Source organism: Monodon monoceros, unplaced genomic scaffold (assembly GCF_005190385.1).
Source record: "Monodon monoceros isolate NGI ecotype Baffin Bay Population unplaced genomic scaffold, NGI_Narwhal_1 Super_Scaffold_5, whole genome shotgun sequence".
In the NCBI taxonomy this organism is placed as follows: domain Eukaryota; kingdom Metazoa; phylum Chordata; class Mammalia; order Artiodactyla; family Monodontidae; genus Monodon; species Monodon monoceros.
Genome location: NW_021703782.1, coordinates 92,355,187 through 92,376,296, shown reverse-complemented (window position 1 = coordinate 92,376,296; position 21,110 = coordinate 92,355,187). Strand labels below are relative to the sequence as shown.

The 21,110-nt window shown below is 40.7% G+C and overlaps 1 protein-coding gene across 3 annotated transcripts in view; it reads right to left on the bottom strand.

The window, feature by feature from the left end:
* KIAA1958 (KIAA1958 ortholog) overlaps positions 1–21,110 on the bottom strand; it is a 234,566-nt gene that overhangs the window by 44,925 nt on the left and 168,531 nt on the right. For 2 of the 3 annotated variants that reach the window (XM_029201607.1, XM_029201609.1), the window contains one exon: positions 11,507–19,212. The exons of the other annotated variant lie outside the window; for it this stretch is intronic. In XM_029201607.1, the coding sequence (XP_029057440.1) occupies positions 18,406–19,212 (807 nt within the window). In that variant the 3' untranslated portion in view covers positions 11,507–18,405. Of the gene's footprint in view, positions 1–11,506; positions 19,213–21,110 lie in introns of those variants that run through there. 3 annotated transcript variants of the gene reach the window in all.

Sequence of the window (21,110 nt, the reverse complement as noted above, 5' to 3'; positions counted from 1 at the left end):
GGGAACTGGTTCAAGAGTGGACACGTTACCCAAGTTCAGCCCAAATGAGACTGCAGGAGAGGTTTGCTGCACGTATGGAAAAGATATTTTTTCACCTTTCTGACACTGCTACCAAAAGGGAGTCCTTCTAGATGTGTAAAAGGAAATTATATTTGTTTTTTTCCTGAGTGTTGTTGGCAGCCGTCATGTGACCATGAGGTGGAACAGCCTTAGGATGAAGCCGCCACGATGAAAGGTGCAACAGAGAAATATAAAGAAACTGGGTCCTTGAGGACATCATTGCACAGCTGAGTCAATTCCTACAGTGCCGCCCTTCCTCTGTGGAAGGGTATGTAGGGGGGTAGTGAACCCTCATTATTGTTTAAGCCAGATTAAAGTAGGTTTTCTGTCACTTGCCATCTAAACACAAGATGTACCAACTTGCTAAGTGATCTCTTAGCCACACAGCTAGGAGGTGGGAGAGCAGAACTCAAAACTCCCATCTCGCCTCGGGTGCCGCCTCCACCGCCTGCCTTTCGCTCTTGGTTGCCACCAGAGTGAGCTGCCCGCTCTTCCCTCCCTTGCGGTTCAGCCTCCTGCCCTGCACCTGCGGCCCCCAACCCTCCCATGACGTCCTTTCCTGATGATGCCCTGCTGTGATGTCTGGAATTCCTTTGGTTCAATCACCAAAATATATCTATACATACATTCGAACTCTTTCTAGTCCCTGGCTTCCTCTCGAGGTCTACAGGTCTCCGGTGCCTCTCAGGAGGAGGCAGATCAGGGGTTACATCCCGGCTGCAGGTTCAGCTTAGTGTCTGGCTCACTCACCATTGCCCCTCCAGAATATTCATTTCCTTTCAAAATTCACTTCTTAAAAATGCATGCCCCCTCCCCCCTTAAAAACGCCAGCATCACCGTTGCCCAGTACTCTGCCTGGGTGCTCCCTCCCCTTCTTTAAGGACTCAACTACTACTTCACAGTCGTCCTCTCACCTGCGTTACCCCTGCTGCTGTCCTGGAGGTATCGGCAGCCACTGTCGTGTGACCTAATACCCTAGTCTCCCAGGTCCTTGACATCCTGGGCTCTAAAGACTGCCTTCCCCATTCTTGAGTCACCAGACTCAGGCCATTCTCTGAAGCTGGAGTCAGATAGTCCTCTTCTGCCCCAAGTTTTGCATCCCCTCCTGCAGCCACATGCTCTCAGGTTCCACATTGTCAGTTATTTCTTTGCATTCCTAGCTTTCTCCACAGAATCATGCTTTTTGCCTATAAATGTGCACCTACTTAAAGATAGTCCGATGATCTTACATTTTGTCCAAGGCTGGACTGTTACCGTCCCTTCACCGCTAGACAGCATTTGCTTCTACAGCACCTCCCACTAGCACATCTAATCACCCTACCTGCATTTGTGACCATATGATACTCTGCCTTACTTGCTGTAATGGATGAATGGTTCACATTCTTTTGAAAGCTGGTTTCTTCATTTGTCTTCCATTGATCTACATCCTATTATTTACTGCCCCATTTCTCTGCTTCCCTGTGTAACTCCTGAAAAGAGTTGTCTATGCCAACTGCCTTTAATTTCTGTCTGCATATTGTCTCTGGAACTCACCCTAATCAAGCTTATGTCTCCACAAATTCACTGAAATTATTCTTGTAAAACCACCAGTCGTCTCCACGTGGCCAAATCCAGTTGTCAATCTTCATCCCTTGTCTCGCTTGAACTTTCAGCAGCATTTTCCACAACGAATCACTCCCTCTTTCTTTTCTTTCTTTTTTTTTTTGGCCACGCCGAACAGCATGTGGGATCTAACCTGTGACCCCTGCCGTGGAAGCGCAGAGTCCTAACCACTGGACTGCCAGGGAAGTCCCCCCCTCACTCCCTCTTTCTTGAAACGCTCTCTGCACCTGTCTTCAGCAGCTCTGCACTCTCCTGGTTTTCCTCCTTCCTTATTGGTTGTTTCTTCTCAGTCTCATTTACTGGCTTCTCCTCCTTCCAAATGCAAAATGTTGGAATACCCTGGAGATCAGCCTTTCCATCTCCTTTCTATCTACAGTCATTCCCTGGGTAATCTTCATCCAGTAGTATGGCTTAAGTACAATCTTCTGATTGCTTTCAAACTTAAGTCCCCAACCCTGAGCTCTCTTTGTGTTGGTCAGTCTCCTGAGATGGCTGCCACCCAATCCCTCTAGGCACATGCCACTCTTCTCATCAAAAGGTGGAGTCTGTGTTTCCTCCGCTCGCGTGTGCTGGCCCTGTGACAAGTTTTGACAAATAGGATATGGCAGAAGAGGTGCTATGTCATTTTGGACCTATCCTTTATGAAGCCTGACAACTTCTGATCTCGTCCTTTCTGGAGAAACCAGTCGCCACGTAAGAAGTCTGACTCCCTGAGGTGCCAGATATGTGAATGAAGATACTCTGGACCTTCCCACGTAGCCCACTACTGAATGCAGCCAAGTGAGTGATCCCAGCTGATGCCACATAGAGCAGAACTGCACAGCTGAGCCAGTCAGTCAACCCACAGGATGATAAATAATAAATTGTTGCTGTTTTAAACTCCTAAATTTTGGGGTAGTTTATTTAGTATGCAGCAAAAGATAACTGAAATACCCTTGATCTCCAAACTCCCATATCCACCGTCAAACTGACATCTCCACTTGGAAGTCTAATAGACAACCAAACTTAACATGTCCAGACTTGGACTCTTAATGCCTCACCTTCCCAGCATACTCTTCCCCTGGCATTCCCCGACTCAGTAAATGGCTATTTGCACAGCCATAAATTATAGGAGTTATTCTGGACTCCTTTCTCATACTCCTCTTTCAATCGTAGCAGCTCTAGCCTCAAAGTATATCCAGAATCCCATGAATTCTTACTACTTCCACTTCTAACATCTTGCTCCAAGCCACCATCATCATGTACCTAGACTTCTGCAACAGACTTCTAACTGGCTTTCCTCCTTCCACATTTGTCCCCTGTCCTTCATCTCACCCCACAGTTGAGAATTTCAACACAACAGCCAGAGTGATATTTTAAAAATGTAAGTAAGGCATCTGAAAAGATGCTCAGCATCACTAATCATTAGGGAAATGCAAATAAAAAACCACAAAGAGGGCTGCTGTCAAAAAAAAACCCAAACGAATCAAAAAACAAATGTTGGTGAGAATGTGGAGAAATTGGAACCCTCGTGCACTGTTGGTAGGAATGTAAAATGGTGCAGCTGCTGTGGAAAACAGTATGTTGGTTCCTCAAAAAATTAAACAGAGTTATCCTTTGATCCAGTAATTCTGCTTCTGGGCATAAACCCAGAAGAAGTGAAAGCAGGGACTCAAACAGATATGTCTGCACCCATGTTCACAGTAGAATCATTCACAAAAGCCAAAAGGTGGAAACAACTTAAATATCCATCATCGGGCGAATACATAAACTATGGTATATACATACGACAGAATATTATTCAGCTTTAAAAGGGAATGAAATTCTGATACATGCTACAACACAGATGAACCCTGAAGCCATTATGCTAAGTGAAATAAGCCAGACACAGAAGGACAAATATGCCACTTATATGAGATGCCTAGAGTAGTCAAATTCATAGAAACAGAAAGTAGAATGGTGGTTTTACTCAGGGGCCGGGAGAAGGGGGAAATGAGTTATTATTTAATGGGTACTGAGTTACACTATGGGATGATGAAAAAGTTCTGGAAATGAACAGTCGTGATGGTTACACAACAATGTGAATGTACTTAACGCCACTGAACTGTAACATTTAAAAATGGTTAAAATGGTAAATTTTATGTACATTTTACCATAATAATTTTTTAATATAAGATCATGTCTTTTCTCTAATGAGTTTCCATCTCACTAAGAATAAAAGCCAAAATCTTTACAATAGATTACAACTATACAAAATATTGTCAAATGAGTCTTTGTTGGAACAAAGAGAATTTAGCTGAAAACAGGCAACGTTTTTCCCCCCTTGAATCTTAATGTACTCTTTTCTCTTTCCCTCTTAGAGTTATTAAGCTTTTCTACTGAGAGGCTGTTGATCTACTGAAAACTGCCAGTGACCAAAATGACAATTGGAATTTGAGCCAAAGCCTATGTGCTTCCACCTCGTGCTAGAACTAACAGGTCTGAATGATAATGAACGTCAGCCCCTGGTCCCGAGTGATATTCTTATTCTTTGCAGCTTTGGTCAGACAAACCAGTCTGGTCCATCAGACAGAAAGCAGTTTGACCTGAGATGCCCAGCCCTTCCACTCTACCGGAAGGTGATGATGTTTTCTTAGCCCCTGCTGTCTGCCTCAATGTCAGGCGAAAGCAACTTTGAAGAGCGAGGGACCTCCGCCCGCTTTTCCCTCTGCCTGGCACGGTCTTCCCCCTTTTACCCATGTAGCTTTGCTCCCTCGACAGTCTCAAGTCTTTACTTAAATGTCATCTTTTAAATGATGCCTTCTTGGACCACTGTATTCAAAATTTCATCTCCCTTTATCAGCAACCTTGCTTAATTTTTCTCTGGACACTTGGCACCCTCTAACATAGAATGTAACTGACTTTCTTATTTTGTTTATTGTCTGCCTTCTCCCACTAGAATATAAGGGCTGTAAGTGCAAATACTTTTGTGTGTGTGTGTGTGTGTGTGTGTGTGTGTGGTTTTCACTGATATATACCCCCAGTACTTAGGACAGTGCCTGGCACATTATAACAAGTGTCCAAACATTTTAATGAACAAATGAAGTAAGTCTGACCATCTAAAGGGAAAACTGGCATCTTGGTCCTCAGCATGGACCTTCTCCCCAAATGAATGTACACACAGACATACACACAAAAAAACCTACGCCTATAATCTTAGGGGTTCCTAGACTCCCTGAAACCCAGCCACGGGTGCCAGGTTAAAACTCTTCGGTCAGAAGGAATTTAGCTGTACCTCTTTGGGTGCTTCTCCAGTGCAGTCTTTTGGAAATCTTCTCCATGCCACAGATGTTATGACTGTTGGGAGTCTCCCAGGAGATTCCAGAGCCTTGTAATATTGTAGCCAATACAGTGAGGCTGGCAGCCATAATTCTGTTAAGAAAACAGGAGTGTGTGCCAGTCCCTCATTATTCATTACCGAGCTATTAATTCAAGTTCTCTTAGGAAAACGTCCAACAGTGAAAAGACAGGCTCTGAGCAGCCGCAAGCTAAAGCACAGCCAGCCCCCTGTCCTGGTGTCCCGGGTTAGCCACTTCTTGGGGCAAATGCTGAGCTGCCCCCTTTGAACACACCTGGCTCCCTGGGGATGGGAGTTGCCCTGCAGGGGTGACAGTGACCGGATCCTGGTCCTGTTCAACGTTGCTAACTACCGAGGCTGCAGAATCCAAGAGGACTGGCTGCTCCTTAGAGGAGGAGCTCACATGTCCAGCGTGCCGGGCAAGAACTGAAGGCTGAGTAAGACTTTCACAAAAGAAAGGGGTGATGGCAGAGGAGCGGGTGGAAGGAGAGGGCATCCTGGGCAGAGGGGAGGAGCAGGCCCAGTGCAGAGACGCGGGAGTGGGGTAACAGCATGAGCCAGCCTCCACGTGGAGGGTATGGAGCTTTATCAGAAGGGCTTTGGAGAGCCATGGATGGGGTAATGATAGAATAAGGTGTGCATTTAGTGAGATTTTCCCAGGAAGCAGTGGAGGATAGACTAGTAGAGGCAAGAAGACCACTCAGGTTGCTTTTACGTGATCCTGGGGCAAGTGGTATGGGCTGACCAAGCTGGTGGCAGCGAGCAGAATGGGAAGGGGAGAGATTCAAGGGTTATTAAGGCGGGTAGAATTATCCAATGATGGAAACACAATGGAGGATGAGAGAGGAATGGGGGGAGAGGGAGGATGGAGGTCATGGAAAATGTCAGGTTTCTGGCTTGGGCAACACGGTGGATACAAGCACCATTACCTTAGGAAGAAATAGGGGTGGGACCTGGGTCGAGGAGCCCTTCTCAGCTGCGGCTCCACTAGAGAAGTGAGCACTGCTGCCCTAAGGCCTCCACCGTCTGGAAGGAATGAGCGTCTCTCCCCTGATCTAGAATGGCACTAGTTCTCAGGAGAACTGAGAAAACAGGCACTCGGGTTGCATTCTGCATTCTGCGGTTCAGACAAAGAGCCCCGGTTGAAAAAGTTTTCGATAACGTAGGTCTGCTTATGCTCAGGCCATGGGAGGGGATGAAATCGCCCTGACAAAGTGTATAAAATTGAATCAGTATAAATGACAGAGTCAAGGGATGAGGCGCCTGAGAATCTAGAGACGCATCGAAAAAATCAGGAGACAGTGACACCTTAAGTCCTCATGGAAGCCAAGGAGAAGGTAACTTCAGACAGAAGAGGCTGGCCAAGCTGTTTCCCACAGGGGGTGGCTGCACCACTGGTGACGCTGGAGAGGATTCTTGGGGTACATGTGGGCAAACACTTTTAACTTTAGTAGTTATGTATTGTTATCTCTATGTACTGCAAGTAATCCAGCATTTATGTAGTAATATAAATAACCATAGCTAACAGTTAATATTTTTTGACAGGTACTAGGTACTGGCCATTGTTCTAAGTGCTGTATATGTATTAATATTCTTACTTAATCCTCACCACAATCCTACAAGCTAGATATTGTTATCCCCTTTTTAAAGATGAAGAAATTGAGGCACAGAGAGGTCAAATAACTTGCCCAAGGTCACAGAACTAGTAAGAGGCAGAACTGGAATTTGAACCTGAGGGGTTTGACTCCAGGAACCCTGCTTTAAAAAAAAGGATTTATTTCTGGCTTACTCAAGTAAAAGAGAAGGATCAATTTCAAGAAAATAGCAAATAAATAATAGAACAAGTGGACTCAGCTATCACAAAATTGTTAAGGAGGGACATGAATGACTGACACTTGGGAAACAGTGCCCTGGCTGCATTGTTACATTGAGGAGAAATGCATGATAGTGAGCTGTACATAGTCTGCACATGTCCTGAGACTGCAGGACAAAAGGAAACATCTAGATAATGCTGTTCCCTGCCTATGGGGAGGTCCAGTTGCATCCTTTCAATTCTGGGCCATTATCCTAGGGACAGACAACAACAAACCACAAATATCGTATTAACTGTTATCTGTCAAAAATGTTATTTGTTATTGGTGGGCGTTAGATTCTTTAATAATGTCTTGAAAGATTCACTGGGTTCTTTAAATGACCAAACTCTTACACATTATCACCATACTTAAGTGTATTAGAAATGTGCTAAATTACTTCCATGACTGCATTTTGAACATTTCAACAGCTCAGTACATTGTAAATACTCCTGCAGGAATTTTGATTTCTCATCCTTATTTCTTTGGGATCCCATGAGTAATACAAGAAGCTTGTTTATTGCTGAAATATATCTTGCTTAATGTCTTTCATGTCTGTCCCTGGTGTCTTACCAGCAAAAATGGTAGTGAAAATGATCCTAAGCAGAGGAAGAAATCAAACAGGGAAACCGAAAGAAGAAACAGAAAAGGGAATGTACTGGGGAAGGAAGATGGGCTGCACACCTTCTGGGGCTCCAGTCCTAATCTGGGAGAGGGCAAGAAAAAGGAGATGGAACAGACTGAAACAAGCCAAAAGGTATTATTCCTGAGAGATGCCCTCAGGCACTGGGAAAGAATGTCTTGACACCTAAGGGAGAGTGGGCAGGCACCAGGCCATTGACGCCTCTAGCTCTGTCTACCCTACCTAATACACCCTTGCTGGTCCTTGCCTGCAGGTTCTCTCATTCTTTCAAGGTTTCAGTAGCACGTAGTTTCCAGAGCAATGCCATGAGGAGTATTTGTCCTCAGGCCTAGAAGGCCATGTGCTACCCCAGGCCTTTTGGGGCCCTGGCTCAGTGTGCCCATCTTGGGTACTTTCAGCATGATGGATCACATCTCAATCTGTATGTTACAACTAAGGCTGCTGGGATCAACCATATTTCCACAGATCTACTCTCTGTATTAAAGGGAGAGACAAAATGTGTTGCTATCTAGTAGATGCAAACCAGGCCATGTTAACAATTAAAATTTCACTGGTTCTTGCCATTACTGTTACAACTCACCATTCTTGCCTGAAAATGTTCCTTGGGTATTATCTAGAGGGCCTTACTTGTATGTGTCAGCATCGTTACTCTCACCTCTCCTCAGGTCCTTCCTTTCAGCTTGAAGATTCTGTGATTCTAAAAGATTGGTAAGGAGGGTTGTGGAGTCTCTAGTACAAGAGCTTTTTGTGTGTTTATTTTAAAGTCTGCCTTATAGAAAATTTCAAACATCTACAAAAAAAGAGAGAAGAGTATAATGAATTCTCATGTACCCACTGATCTGCTTTAACAATTTATATACCATCTACACCTCCATCTTCTCTACCCCTCTGGATTATTTTGAAGAAGATTCTTAAATATTTTAGCATAGATCTCAAAAAGACAACTAATTCTTTAAAAATCTAGTGCAGGAGTTTTTAAACTTAGGTTTATGTATGTAATGTTGCATGCAAATACACATCTTCTTGAGAAAATGACCTACAGCTCTCATCATTTTTTAACTGGTTCAGGAGTCTAAGATTTTAAAAATCATTGCTCTAAGCAAAACAATGAGAAGAGATTAAATTTGCTTTAGGGTCAATATTTGTGAATGAAACCTCTCATCTTTTCACCATTACCACCATTACACTCATTCTTAAGTATTTTTCAGAAACTTGTTTCCTAGGAATGATTTTAGCTGTTGTATATATAGAACAGTAAATTTCAGCTTTAAAAGGTTTTAGGATTAAATGCACTCTCCAAAAGCCATAAATAATTTAAAGAGCAAAAAAACATTAGAGGCATGTATACAATGGTCAATATACAGTCACCATGAGAGCTTTCCAAATGGGCCCTCAGCCTGCCAAGTGAAGAAATCTACATCAGAGAACCAGAGGGAGAGTCAGTCAGAACTGATTTCACCAGAAGCATTAGCTCAGAGGCAGAGAATACAGGCACAGAACTGCTCAAAATGTCCCTACGTTTTGCAAAATACAAAGGACAACAACATACTTCCAGGAATGTGATGCTAAAATAAAAAAATTCAGAAACCATACATACTGCTGATTAAGTTAAAATTACTCAGTTATTTTAATAAAACAGACATAAAATATACATTAACATTTTCTTTATTTTCAAAAATCTGGGTTAAACAGGCAAGCTGCATGTACATAAACCAAACCAAACAACACACCAACAACTTAAAAAAAACAAAACAAAAAAACCCCAGAACCTTGCAAATTGTTAAGACTACTGGACTATCAACTAGAGGGCTGGACTAAATGAACAAGAAACCCTGACGCTCTATGACAGAAAACTGATGCCACACGTGCTTTCCCACTCGGGTGATCCCACGTGCACATACATGTGTGTACATGTGCAGGCATCACTGGAGGAAGAAAGAAAAAGTTGAAAATGGTACAATAAAATAATTCAAGTTACTGACCATTTCCTGTGTCCTTCAGACTGATGTTTCCAGTGTTAAGAAATTATGGATGCCTCCTCTACATTAAAAAAAAAATCCAGAACACTGAAAACACCAGGACACAGTTTTACTGCTATCTTTTGGAACGTACGGCTACACAGAAAATATTAAAAATTTCAATAAAAGCAACGTGTTTCTTGTCTAAGTAGTTAAAGTGAACAGACTTTTGTTAGTCACAGCCAAGCAGGAGGAGACCCTGGGAAAGGTTATAATTGGAGCTTATCCAGAAGAGGCTCCTACCATCTGCAAGAGGTTTGCTATGCTTCAGAAGGAAAAAACGAAGCAAACGCAAAGCAACCCATTCACTTTTGCATTTCTAAATTTAAAGTAAACATGCTGGTGTTGTTGAAATTTTAATTTCCAGTTTAAATTGTCATGACCACTTGGGGCACAGACAAAACCTTTATATGACCAGGAAGGAACTGAGCAAGGCCAATGACACTCAGTGTTCCTGTGTGTTTTCAAGTCTGTTCAGTGAAAGCAAATGAAAACCAAAAGAAAGCAACCCAGCTTTAGTTCTAACACTGATAACTGTAGACCCTGGAAGGAAGTAATTTAGTGGTTTTTTTGTGTTTTTGTTTGTTTGTTTTTACTGCTTTTATTCCCTTACTATCTGAATTTAAACACAGTTCCATAAAACTTCAAGTATAGCTAAGGAAAGCACCTCACTGCCCCCAGCCTGCTGTTGAAACTGAACTTTTCTGGCATTTGTATTCTAAAACAAGTTTCATTTCTCCTGATCTCTTGTTAAAACACAGATTTTATCTTCTGTAATTTTCTAATTTTGCACCTGTTGTTAGTTCTGAGTTTGGGAAGAGTGGAGAAGCACACAGGATGGCCTCCACAAGCTCTGGTCTAGGCTATCAGACACCAGGACGAATGTGGGGACCCCTTGCCTTTTCTCACTTGGAAGCAAGGGACTCTTTCAGGATAGTGTTTTAAATGGTAGTGGGGAAAACAGCAATTTAAATTTTATTTGTAGAAAAAAGTATCTGAATTTTCTATTTTTACTATGATGATCATGCATCACTTCAGTAATAAAAATAAAGAAACACAATGCTGTGAGGTGGCAATTGTTTTTAGGTACATTTTCTTGTATTAGTTCAGCCCATTTTAAGTGAGGACTTTGGGCATTTTGGGAGATTTTTGTCTTCTCGCCATATTATCTATTTAAAAGCATACATCTTTCTTCCAGTGGGTAATGATCTGACAACCCACAGTCCCTTGAAATTATGATATATTCAACAACAACAAAATTTAACCAAGCTTTGTAGGTTGCAGTATAATTTATCTTTTTAAGAATAGTACATAGATGGTTTATTTCAATGCTTGTCATAACTAAAAATATTTTCCATATCTTTACACATAAAATGTGTATCAAATACCAAAGACACAACTTTTCCCCTCAGAATTCCCTATCGTTTCCTGGCACTTGGTGCTATAGAGTAGAAGTCTGGAGCCAGAATGTTCTTTTGTTTTCTGATAGGCAACTTATTACTGTCTGACTGAATGCCTACAGGATTTTTCATTCTTTATCCTTGGTAGTTTAAAATTTTGCCAGGAGGTGATTAGGTACAAGTCTCTTTCACCTGTTTTTTTGGCCTGGAATGCAGTGAGACCTTTCAATCTAAATACACAGATTTTCGTTTTGTTCAGGAAAGATTTCATTTTTATAGTCTAATGATATTTTTCTTAATATACTCCTTCCATCAGGAAAGCAAATGTCAGTAATGTTAGCTAATGTTCTGTCTTCCAAATCCATTATCTTTCCCCTATTTTCATCTCGTGTTTCTTTTGAAAGAATGATAGGAAGAAAATCTCGTTTGTCCTTCACACTGATATATATATATATATATATATATTTTTGGCCACATCCCGCAGCATGCGGGATTACTTCCCTGACCAGGGATCGAACCGGTGCCCCCTGAAGTGGAAGCGTGGAGTCTTAACCACTGGACCGCCAGGGAAGTCCCACACTGAGTTTTTTATAAGCATCTGTATTATTCTTTTCTACTTCCAATGTGGATTTTAATCTGCTATTGTGTTTTTAGCTTCCTTGAAATCCTTCTTTCTAGTTTATCTTCTTTTTCATTTTATTCCGTTGCCTTTTTCTCTTAATCCATTCCCATTTTAAGATAACATACTATTGCTGCATAGAAGCAATTCTTCTGTTCCTTCAATTATGACAAAGAGAATCCTAAAATTTTCTTGTTTCTTGCAGTAGACTACTTTCAACTGTTCTGGAAGTTGTTCATTTTCCTTCATTCAGTCACATTTTTTTTTTTTAATGCCTCATTTGTTTTCTCTATACTCATCCTTAAATGGTCCTTTCTCCTCAAACCCAGTATTTGCCTTTCATTTTGCTATCTGTCCACTTGAGTGTTTGTCAAATCCCTTTTTTGGATGCACAGGTTGAGGGTAAGAAGGTGTACATATTTCCATGTCCAGTTTCTAGTTTAACACTTTTCTATTGAAGTGGCATCCTTTTCCTTTCTATTGTCTGGTTTTCTGGATCTCTGATCCAACACCATACATGAAAAATCACAATATTTGCATTTTCTGCTACTTGCTTATTTATTGTTTTTGTCCTCACCTAAAGGGCGTTTTTCTCAGAATGCACTATGCCTCCAACAGATCCTCTCTGCTTGCTGCTCACATTTTAGCCCTAGAACTTGGAGCTGGACTGAATGAAGAGGAGGTGGGTGGGGAGATGGGAGAGAGGATGGGATAGAGAAGCTTTTCACTTTATAGTGTGGCATCTGGTTAAGAGAAAGGATAAGCCAGTTATTTTTCTGGCACCAGAGCTCTGAGTAAGGAGACTGACATGGTTAATGAGAACAAATATTAAATATCTTTCAGATTTTCTATTTCACAGAACCTGTTTCATGAAGCAAAGCGAAAGAAAACAGTGAGCTACAACCTGAAAGGTTTTGTCTCACTTTACTTCCAAATGCCTTGTAAATTGTATTGATTCCTTCTAGATTCTAGAATTGAGAGGTGGCCTTCTTCTGGGTCTATATGAGTGTTTTTCTTGGAAGGCAGGAAGTCAATGGGGCCTTCTGCCAGACAGCTCCATTAATTAATTTTTTTAAATCCAAATCTTCCAGCTATGGTATGGAGGAAAGATTCTGGATTAATTTTCTAGTCCTGAATCTACTACTTATTGTCTTGCTGACCTTGGATGGGCCCTTTAATATCTCTGGGCTTCGATTTTCTTATTGGTAAAATGGGGGATTTTGATTAGGCTGTCTCAGAGTTACCTATAACCTTTTATTTTTTAAGCCTCAAAACAAAAACATCCCCATGCCCTGATAAAGGAAAGAATAGAAAACAAATGACTAAATAAGTATATTTTGCTATGAGGTTGCTTTAGCCTAAAGATTATAAAAATCCTCTGACATCAAAATTAAAAAGTGAAAGCAAAAACCCTGAGCATGTAATTGTGATGTAGGCTAGGAAGTCCTTTACATTTTAAGCAATGATACCCATTCAAAACAGGTGCAGTTTATAAACGACTTGACTTTTATTAGAATAAACTGGCATGAACATCTGCCCTTTAAGGTAGACAACAGATAATATGAGTTATTTATTGGATAAACACAGAAGGTTCTCAGTAGGCAGAAAATGTTATACTTATCATAGAAAACCACCAGGCTTTCCAGGAACTATTGAATTATACCAATATATTGAATTAGTAAGAGAGTACATATAAGGTATGACACAGTATGGTTTGAGAAATGAAATATTTCCCAAACAAATAGAAACTGTTTAATTTTTTAAAAGCTCTGTGATAAATGGACCTCTTTGGGCCTGAAGAAGGCAGTTTAGTTTAATGCATTGAGCACTGTATTTGGAGTCAGAAGACCTGGGTTCAAACTTAGGTTCTCCAACTTATTAGCTCTGTGAGACTTTGGGAAATTTACTTAACTTCTCTGAGCCTTGGTTTCTCAGTAAGTAAAATGGGAATAATTAGACCTACCTTGCAGAGCTGTTGTGAGAATTAAATGAGAATACGAGGAAGCTGTGCGAAAGCACTTACCACAGTTAGTGTTAGTCAAATCTGAATCTTCCAGAAACTTATTTGAACAAATCAGTAAAAATAACTACAGATAAATGTAAATTAATTAAATCAATTATTCTGCCCATAAAATATTTAGGAGCCCATTCTCAGTGGGGGAGAGGGATCTATCTAATTGCTTTTAATAGTAATGGAAGCAATATGCGTCTACATATAATCCAGTGATTTTTCTTTTTGGTCTTAATAAGTATTTCCTGAAATTATTAATTTCCATATGAACTGCATTAGATAAACAATAAAGCACTTTAATTGAGCATAAAAATCTGATTCTGATGAACAATTAAAACACAGGGAACCTCTCTGGATTTCTTGGGCTATAAAGAACTAGAAGCACTCAAAATCATCATCAAAATAGGCAAACTTTGCCAGAAGGATGGGCAGCCTCCCTCAAAGGAGTTTTGGGAAATCCTATGATGTCAGGATACATGGATACAGAACACATAGGAACTTCCAGAGATAAGCTAGTTTTTCATTCCCCACAGCCTCCTCTTCTCTCAGAAAGGGAGTTCAGCCTTAGGTCATCACCAACCTCTCCCTTCACTCCTGTTTTTGCTTAGGTGATAATTTATATGGAAAAACACAACAAAGATTTTTACCTAAGAACTTTGCCTAAACAACTGAATGTTTTTCTCCTAAAACAGAGCATTAAAAATTCACCCCAAAAGTAAAAGCATTTAAAGATATACGTGAATTTGAAACTTTTAATGCATTCTTCGGTACAGGGCTGTTTGTTAACAGTTTCTCAATATGTATGGGTCCTAACTTAGACTAAATTGGAGCGCCTGAGGGAAAATGAGGTAACTCTTCTTTGAGATCTTCATCGTTTGCATTTCTTGCTGCCTAAAGTTAACTGGTTACTAGCTCAAGAACCCACTGTTAGCAATCCAGATTTCAACAAAAGCAACAAAGTGATGCTTGTTTGATAAGAGTAATATTTAAACATAAATATTTGTTTATTTAAATGGTAACAATGTGGTTAGTGTTAGCCTAACCTGAGAAAAATAACATTCTGCTGCCTATAGAGATAGCAAAGTAATTTAAAGAGCTGTCAAACTTAAAATTTCAAGAAAATTGTTATTCCTAAAGCAAGCGTTCCAATATAGCGAGAAGCACTCACTTAGGAGATTCAGTATATGATCTTGAGGAATTAGGAATTCTGCCTCCTAGTTTTGCCACTTCCTAACTACATGGCCTTGAGGAACTGCCGAAATGTAACATTATTCACTTTGGAGATGATCTTTTCCGATGATCTCCTTTCACAGCTGAGGAAAGTGAGACCAGCATTTACCAAGTGAGTAGAGAAGGCGCTGCCAGCCTGGTAATCTTCCTTCTATAGCCAGAGGCTTCCGCTTCTACAGGAGGATTACTTTGTCTAGATCTTCTCCACAGCTGTCTATGAACATGCTGATAGGGTGGGTATAGTGCGATGCTTTTAATGAGGTTGAATTAAAATAAAAATCAAAGTAACAGAGTTTCGCATGTCTATAAACATTTATCAGTCAGGGCAGATTAATACAGCGTATAATCCAAGGAAAGCCGGGAAATGCCACATGACTGAGGAGACCATCTCTTTCACAGCTTTGGTTAGGTTTTCCCATAATACTTCTCTTTGCAAACACACTAAACCATGGGAAAACTTTCTCCTAACGCCTCTCAGGGCTTCTCTATACTTTAATTGTTTTTGCTTATATCTGAGGTATCAGGGCTTGGAGGTGCTGGAGGTAGAATTTATGGGTATAAATGTGACCACATTATCAGGTTTGCTTTCCTCTTCAAGTTTAACAGTTTAAAGGAGAGATAATCTCCATAATGGAAGGAATAAGTGGTATAGTGCAGATTAGGTGAATAATATTATTACTCTTACCAAAGGTTGTAACTAAAATAACTAATATTTATTGCATAAATAATACTATGTGCCTGGTGCTGTGCTAAAGCCTTTATACTTCATTGAATCATACCCTTCAAGCTGATGCCCCCAACATCTCTGCTGGAATAAACTTCCAAGGGGAGACTGGCTAAATTCTGGGGAGGAGGTACCAGGCGAGCGGGGCTTCCTTTAGAGCAGGTGCAGAAGGTGCTGGGGGCAAAAGCTCACCCAAAGGACTCCCTGGGTCGTCCCATAACACCTACAGCACCACCATTCCTGAGGCAGAGCCACGGCCACTTGAGCCTCGGTGAATGTGCAAGTTCCCGGTATTCATTCCCACTTTTGAATACAAAAAACACTAAAGGTAAGTAGAGAAAAAACTCTTAACCTCCCTCTTTCTTCTCTTGGGAATCTCCTTTCTCCTGGCTTAGGCCAAGAGTAGAAAACCCTGCAGTCCCCAGAGGGTATGGTTTACAGCTGGCCGAAAAGACAGAACAACTGCCTTAGCTCTGAAGCCCAACAAGAACTAGCTACTCTGCCCCCCTTCAGATCCTCTGAGCATGGACACAGCCATATAGATGGATAGGTGCTTCACCATATTAGCAGGTTTACTAGGTGTTATCACATATAAACTTAAAGTGTGTGTGCACATACACACATACACATCTACACACAAATATATAATAGACAAAGTACCTATACAGTGGGTGGCACGGGAGGCATGCAATGAATGGCATTTAGGATGCTGAGATACGATTCTTTCCTTCCATCAGGTATCACTGGAGATTCTACCTCCTGACTTTGATTATAATCATTCACTTCAGAACTCTGAGGGTTGAAAGTCCATCAAACAGGTGATAAGCGACAAACCTGAGGCAGAGATTGTTATTCAGCTGATAAAAAGCCACTATCAACAGAAAGATTACAGCCTCTGGATCAGTTGTTGCTACTTTTGGAAATGTTAAAATCTGAAAAGATCCCAGTGATATCTAACGGCAATTTCTTCTTGAATCGATTTAAAATAAAAATGGAGGTTTTATTAATTAAGCTGCAGGCCCTGCCCAGTAGTTCACATAGGTTATATTTCTGTTTAAGTGCAGTACTGACAAGAAAAACAACCATGTGCTTTCCTCAAACAAGATTTCCTTTGGGTGTTCACCCACTAAAGGAAACTGTACCTTGTGTTTTGTGTCTCTTTTAATCAAAACCTTAAAATCCCTATAGGAAACTACAACAGAACACTGTGCAATATCCAGTCATAACGCTGCTTATTAAATATTACCTGTTATTTATATACAGATGGAGACATACCAAAGTTAATCTATGTTCAGGAAAGATCAACTAGTAAACGAAATAAATGTGCAGGGACTAAAAAGGGAACAACATTAAACCTTAAGGCAGCATTGGTTGAGTCTTCTCTGGTAAAGGAAGTATTATATATTTCAATGACCAGTGAATGATTTTTTAAAACAATTAAAATAAATACTAAAATAATGTTTTGAGAAAGAAATAGGGCTGATTTTAGGACTCCTACAAAATGAATGTATACTAGACTTTCAACTGTGGACTGGAAAACATACACAGGAACAAAATGGTATGAAGTTGTAGCAGTCTTTCCTCAAATACAAAATAAAGATTCCCTAGAAATTATTATTATTATTAATTAGTCCTCTTTGGGCTCCTTTTTCACTTATTCAGAGCAGTTATTATAACATTCTGTTAATGTTTGAATGACAAGTGGTCAGGTTTAATCTCACCTGAGTGAAATGATTTCAAACTGCACTGATAACCTATCATCATGGTCTGATTTTTCAACTCTGTGCTTGTTGCTGGGTTTGCTTACCTGGTAGGTTGCCTACATCCTCGTGTCCCAAGCATTGGTGCCAACCTAAAATGATGAGATCTCTTGTGGCTGAAAGAGTCATACTTTGACAAAAATATTTCAAAACTCTTTAATAAACATGTTTTGGAATTTGTTTTCTTTGCAGCTTGTTCTGTTGGATTTTCCTGGTTACGCCTGAAAATTACTTTCAGTTGTTTTACAGTCCAGGGCTATATGCTGGAACAACTGTATGACACAAGGAACAGATGAAAAAAAAAAACCTCGAAAAAATGTTCAAACGAAAATAGCTTTCACATGACGCTGAGAAAGAAAACGTAGGCACTTCTGCTTCAGGAGGTTTTTCACGTTTTGATCGCAGACCGCTTTTCCAAGACACTTTCTCTACTACTAGAAATTCCCTCATGGTACAAACCATCTAGTTCATTGGAAACCTTGTTCTCACAAGCACCGTTTGGTGCATTAATCTTTTCTCATAAAACTGTCTCCACTGATGCAGAGGTCAAGTCCTCCCAGGGCTGAGAGCAGTCCCCACTTTCCTACCAGCATGACTGAGCGTAGCTCCACGACCTTCCATCAACCAAGGCTGCTTGCTCTGCAGGACCAAGTTATCCATCAACAAAACATAAGGAGGAGTGCCAGGTGCCATTTTTCTCCTGGAAATAGTTAACATGTCTGCCTCTCCCTTCCTAGTTCCTCACTGTGAGTGTAATTCCACAAAGTGTTTATAACATTCTAAAGCTACTAGGCTACTGGGATTTTTTTTAAATGACTACTTAAACGGTTTTCTTCCCCACTCCCTTTTATTTTTTTTGAGAAAATCTGTGCTAAAAAGGCACTAGATAAAATGAACTTCCTCACTCTTGTGTACGTAGTAATTTATACAGTGCATTAGACTCTATAATTTAACAAAGGTGACACACATCTGGATAAAACATCCTAAATATTCATCTACTTTCAGTTAAAAAAACAAACGCACAGTCAAAGAAATAGGAAGTCCCACTGACAGGGACCAGCCTGACCATGAAATCACGGTCATCCCTGCCACCTCAGAACTCTGGCCTTGGCTGCAGGTGGAGCGCCCGCCTGCCAGGGTGTGTTGGGTGGTGGCCTGGACCCAGGGGAGACTCACTGGCAGCAGCTGTGGGAGCCAAGCCTCCTGGAGACCTGAGTAAATGAGACGAAGGTGAAGTTCTCACAGTTTTCCAGCTTGACCTTCTTGGCTAAGTTCGGGACAATTCCCCGAAGAGACCTCAGTCCCATCCTCTGTTCCTCGTACCACACGCTGCCCATGTCTGTGGCCTCCTTCCTGGCGGTAAGGTAGAAAGGGGACTTGGCCTCCATCTGGGTGGGTGGTCGGTGGATGTACATGTACTTGTAGAGGAGGCAGTAAGGGCACTGTTTGTGTCCCCTGGAATGCTCGTGGTAGATCTTCCCGTGGCACACTCGAGTGGAACCACTCCGACTCTCCCGCTTGACACTGTCTGTCCGGGCAAAATAGGGCTGGTTCTGTGGGTCTTTGAGCAGCTCGATGTCACCATACATCAGATCAGCATGCTCCTGCAGCGTCCGCATATTCAGGTATTGGCTGTTGTACTTGACCACGGTGGACAGAAGGGTGATGGGGCTGTCATCCCCCAGACACCCTGCCTGCCACATCTCCTCCTCATCAGAGAGGGAGAAGTAGACGATGTTGCGAGAACGGGCACCTGACATCCCTGCCTTACTCAACACCCACAGCTTCTCCTTGAGCTTCTTGGTGGAGGAGCTGAAGGTGCTGCTGGTGATGGAGAAGCCCACGCCCGCATTCTTCAGGATGCGGTCCAGGCCTCGGCGGATGGCGTGCAGCGACGTGGCCAGGAAGTCTGAGCCGTCGCTCTTCTTAACGGTGACATAAAAGTTCTCGAGCAGCTCGTTCAGCTTCACTGCAGGGATCTCAAATGAGACAAACACTGGGGTTACACATTTGCGGACACCCAAGTAGCCAGACCCCTCCTTCCTTCTCCTGATCCTCACTAGGGGCTGTATTTTCGATAGCCCTCTAGAGGGCTGCCTTCTTAGCATGATATAGTGGAAAAAACAGTGAATTTCACGCTGGAAGATCTAGGTTCCACACTGGGCTCCACTTAGTCCCTTTAAACCTCAGTGTTCTAAGCAAACAGGACGGGAGATAATAATCGTACCTTCTCAAAGAATGATTGTAATGCTTAAATAAAGTAGTGGATGTGAAAGGGTTTGTAAATAGTAACACACATACACACAACATATATATATATGTGTGTGTGTATATATATATATATATATATATATGTAATTATTTTTATTATTGGCCTTGTAACTTTCGCTGTTCCTCTCTGGAAAGCCCTTTCGTCTCTTTTCTAGCAAATCATTTCCTTCCCTCCCCTTCAATAAAATTCAGCCATCCTCTCTGAAGAATTCCTGAACTAAACTTATCGAACTCTGAATCATTCCGACATTGATTTCCCTGATCTCTGCATGTACTTGGTGCTGAAGGGAAAGACGACTCACATGTCCATTTTGCACAGCAGGTTAATGCCCCTTGATTCTTCACTTGAATTTATCTGAATAACTCTGGAAATATTTCTGACTTAACCATCGATAGGGCTTCAATGTCAATATTTGTTCAAAAGATATGAAAGACTTAATGATTATACTGACAATTAGAGAGTACTCCTTACTTAGGCATGGCAGGAGGAGGAAGGTTGGTGGGTAAGAAAGCTTTACTTTCAGGAGGGAGCCATAAAGATAAAACCAGACCTTACTCATAGTCAGTTTAGGTTGAGTACACATTCTAGGACAAAAGATAGTCTCAATAAGAGATGTTTTAAAAGTAGAAACTGTACAGGTAACATTCATTCTTCTAATAGCCCTTGGGTCAAAGAGGAAAATAAAAACTGAATTATAGATTAAAATTGAGGCAAACTGAAAACATTACATATCAAAATGTATGAGGTGTTGCCAAATATACTCCAATAACACCACAGTCTTAAATGCCTTTGTTAGAAACTTTATTAAAAATAAGCGAACACTATTCAACACAAAAGACTAGAAAAAGTAAATCAAATTCAAAAATAGAGTGAATCAATAAAAATAAAACAAATTAATGAACTAGAAAAGATATAAATTGGTATAGATAAAAAATGAAAGTATGTAATCTTTGAAAAGACTTATAAAGTTGACAAACTTCTAGCAAATATGGCAGAAAGAAAGAGAGAGAAAGAAGAGGAAAGGAAATATACATATAAACAATATTAGGAATGAGAAAGACCGTAACTACAGAAAATGAATAAAGAATATGAAAGAATATCATAAACTTTATGCATATTAATTTGAAAATATAAATAACCTGAACAATTTTCTAGCAAAATATAAATTACTAAAGTTGGTTCAATAAGAGGTAAGAGATCTCAAGAGCCCCAAACAAGAGAAGAGAATGAAATGACTGTCAAAGATGTATGTCACTCATAAAGAGATGGCGTTATGGAGTTGATTCAGCTTTTCTTTTGTATGTAAACAGTTTTGGAGCACAGGAAAAATAAGCGTTCTTCATTTTTTTTCTAATCCAAATATGATAGATATTATACCAAAGACGCAAGAGGGAGGAGATATGGGGATATATGTATATGTATAACTGATTCACTTTGTTATAAAGCAGAAACTAACACACCATCGTAAAGCAATTATACTCCAATAAAGATGTTAAAAAAAAAAGTATATGAATATAAATGTAAACTCCCCTAAGTAAAGTACTAGTGATTTCCATTTTGCCCAGCACCAATGTAAAACAAAATGTACACACGTTAGAACCATGC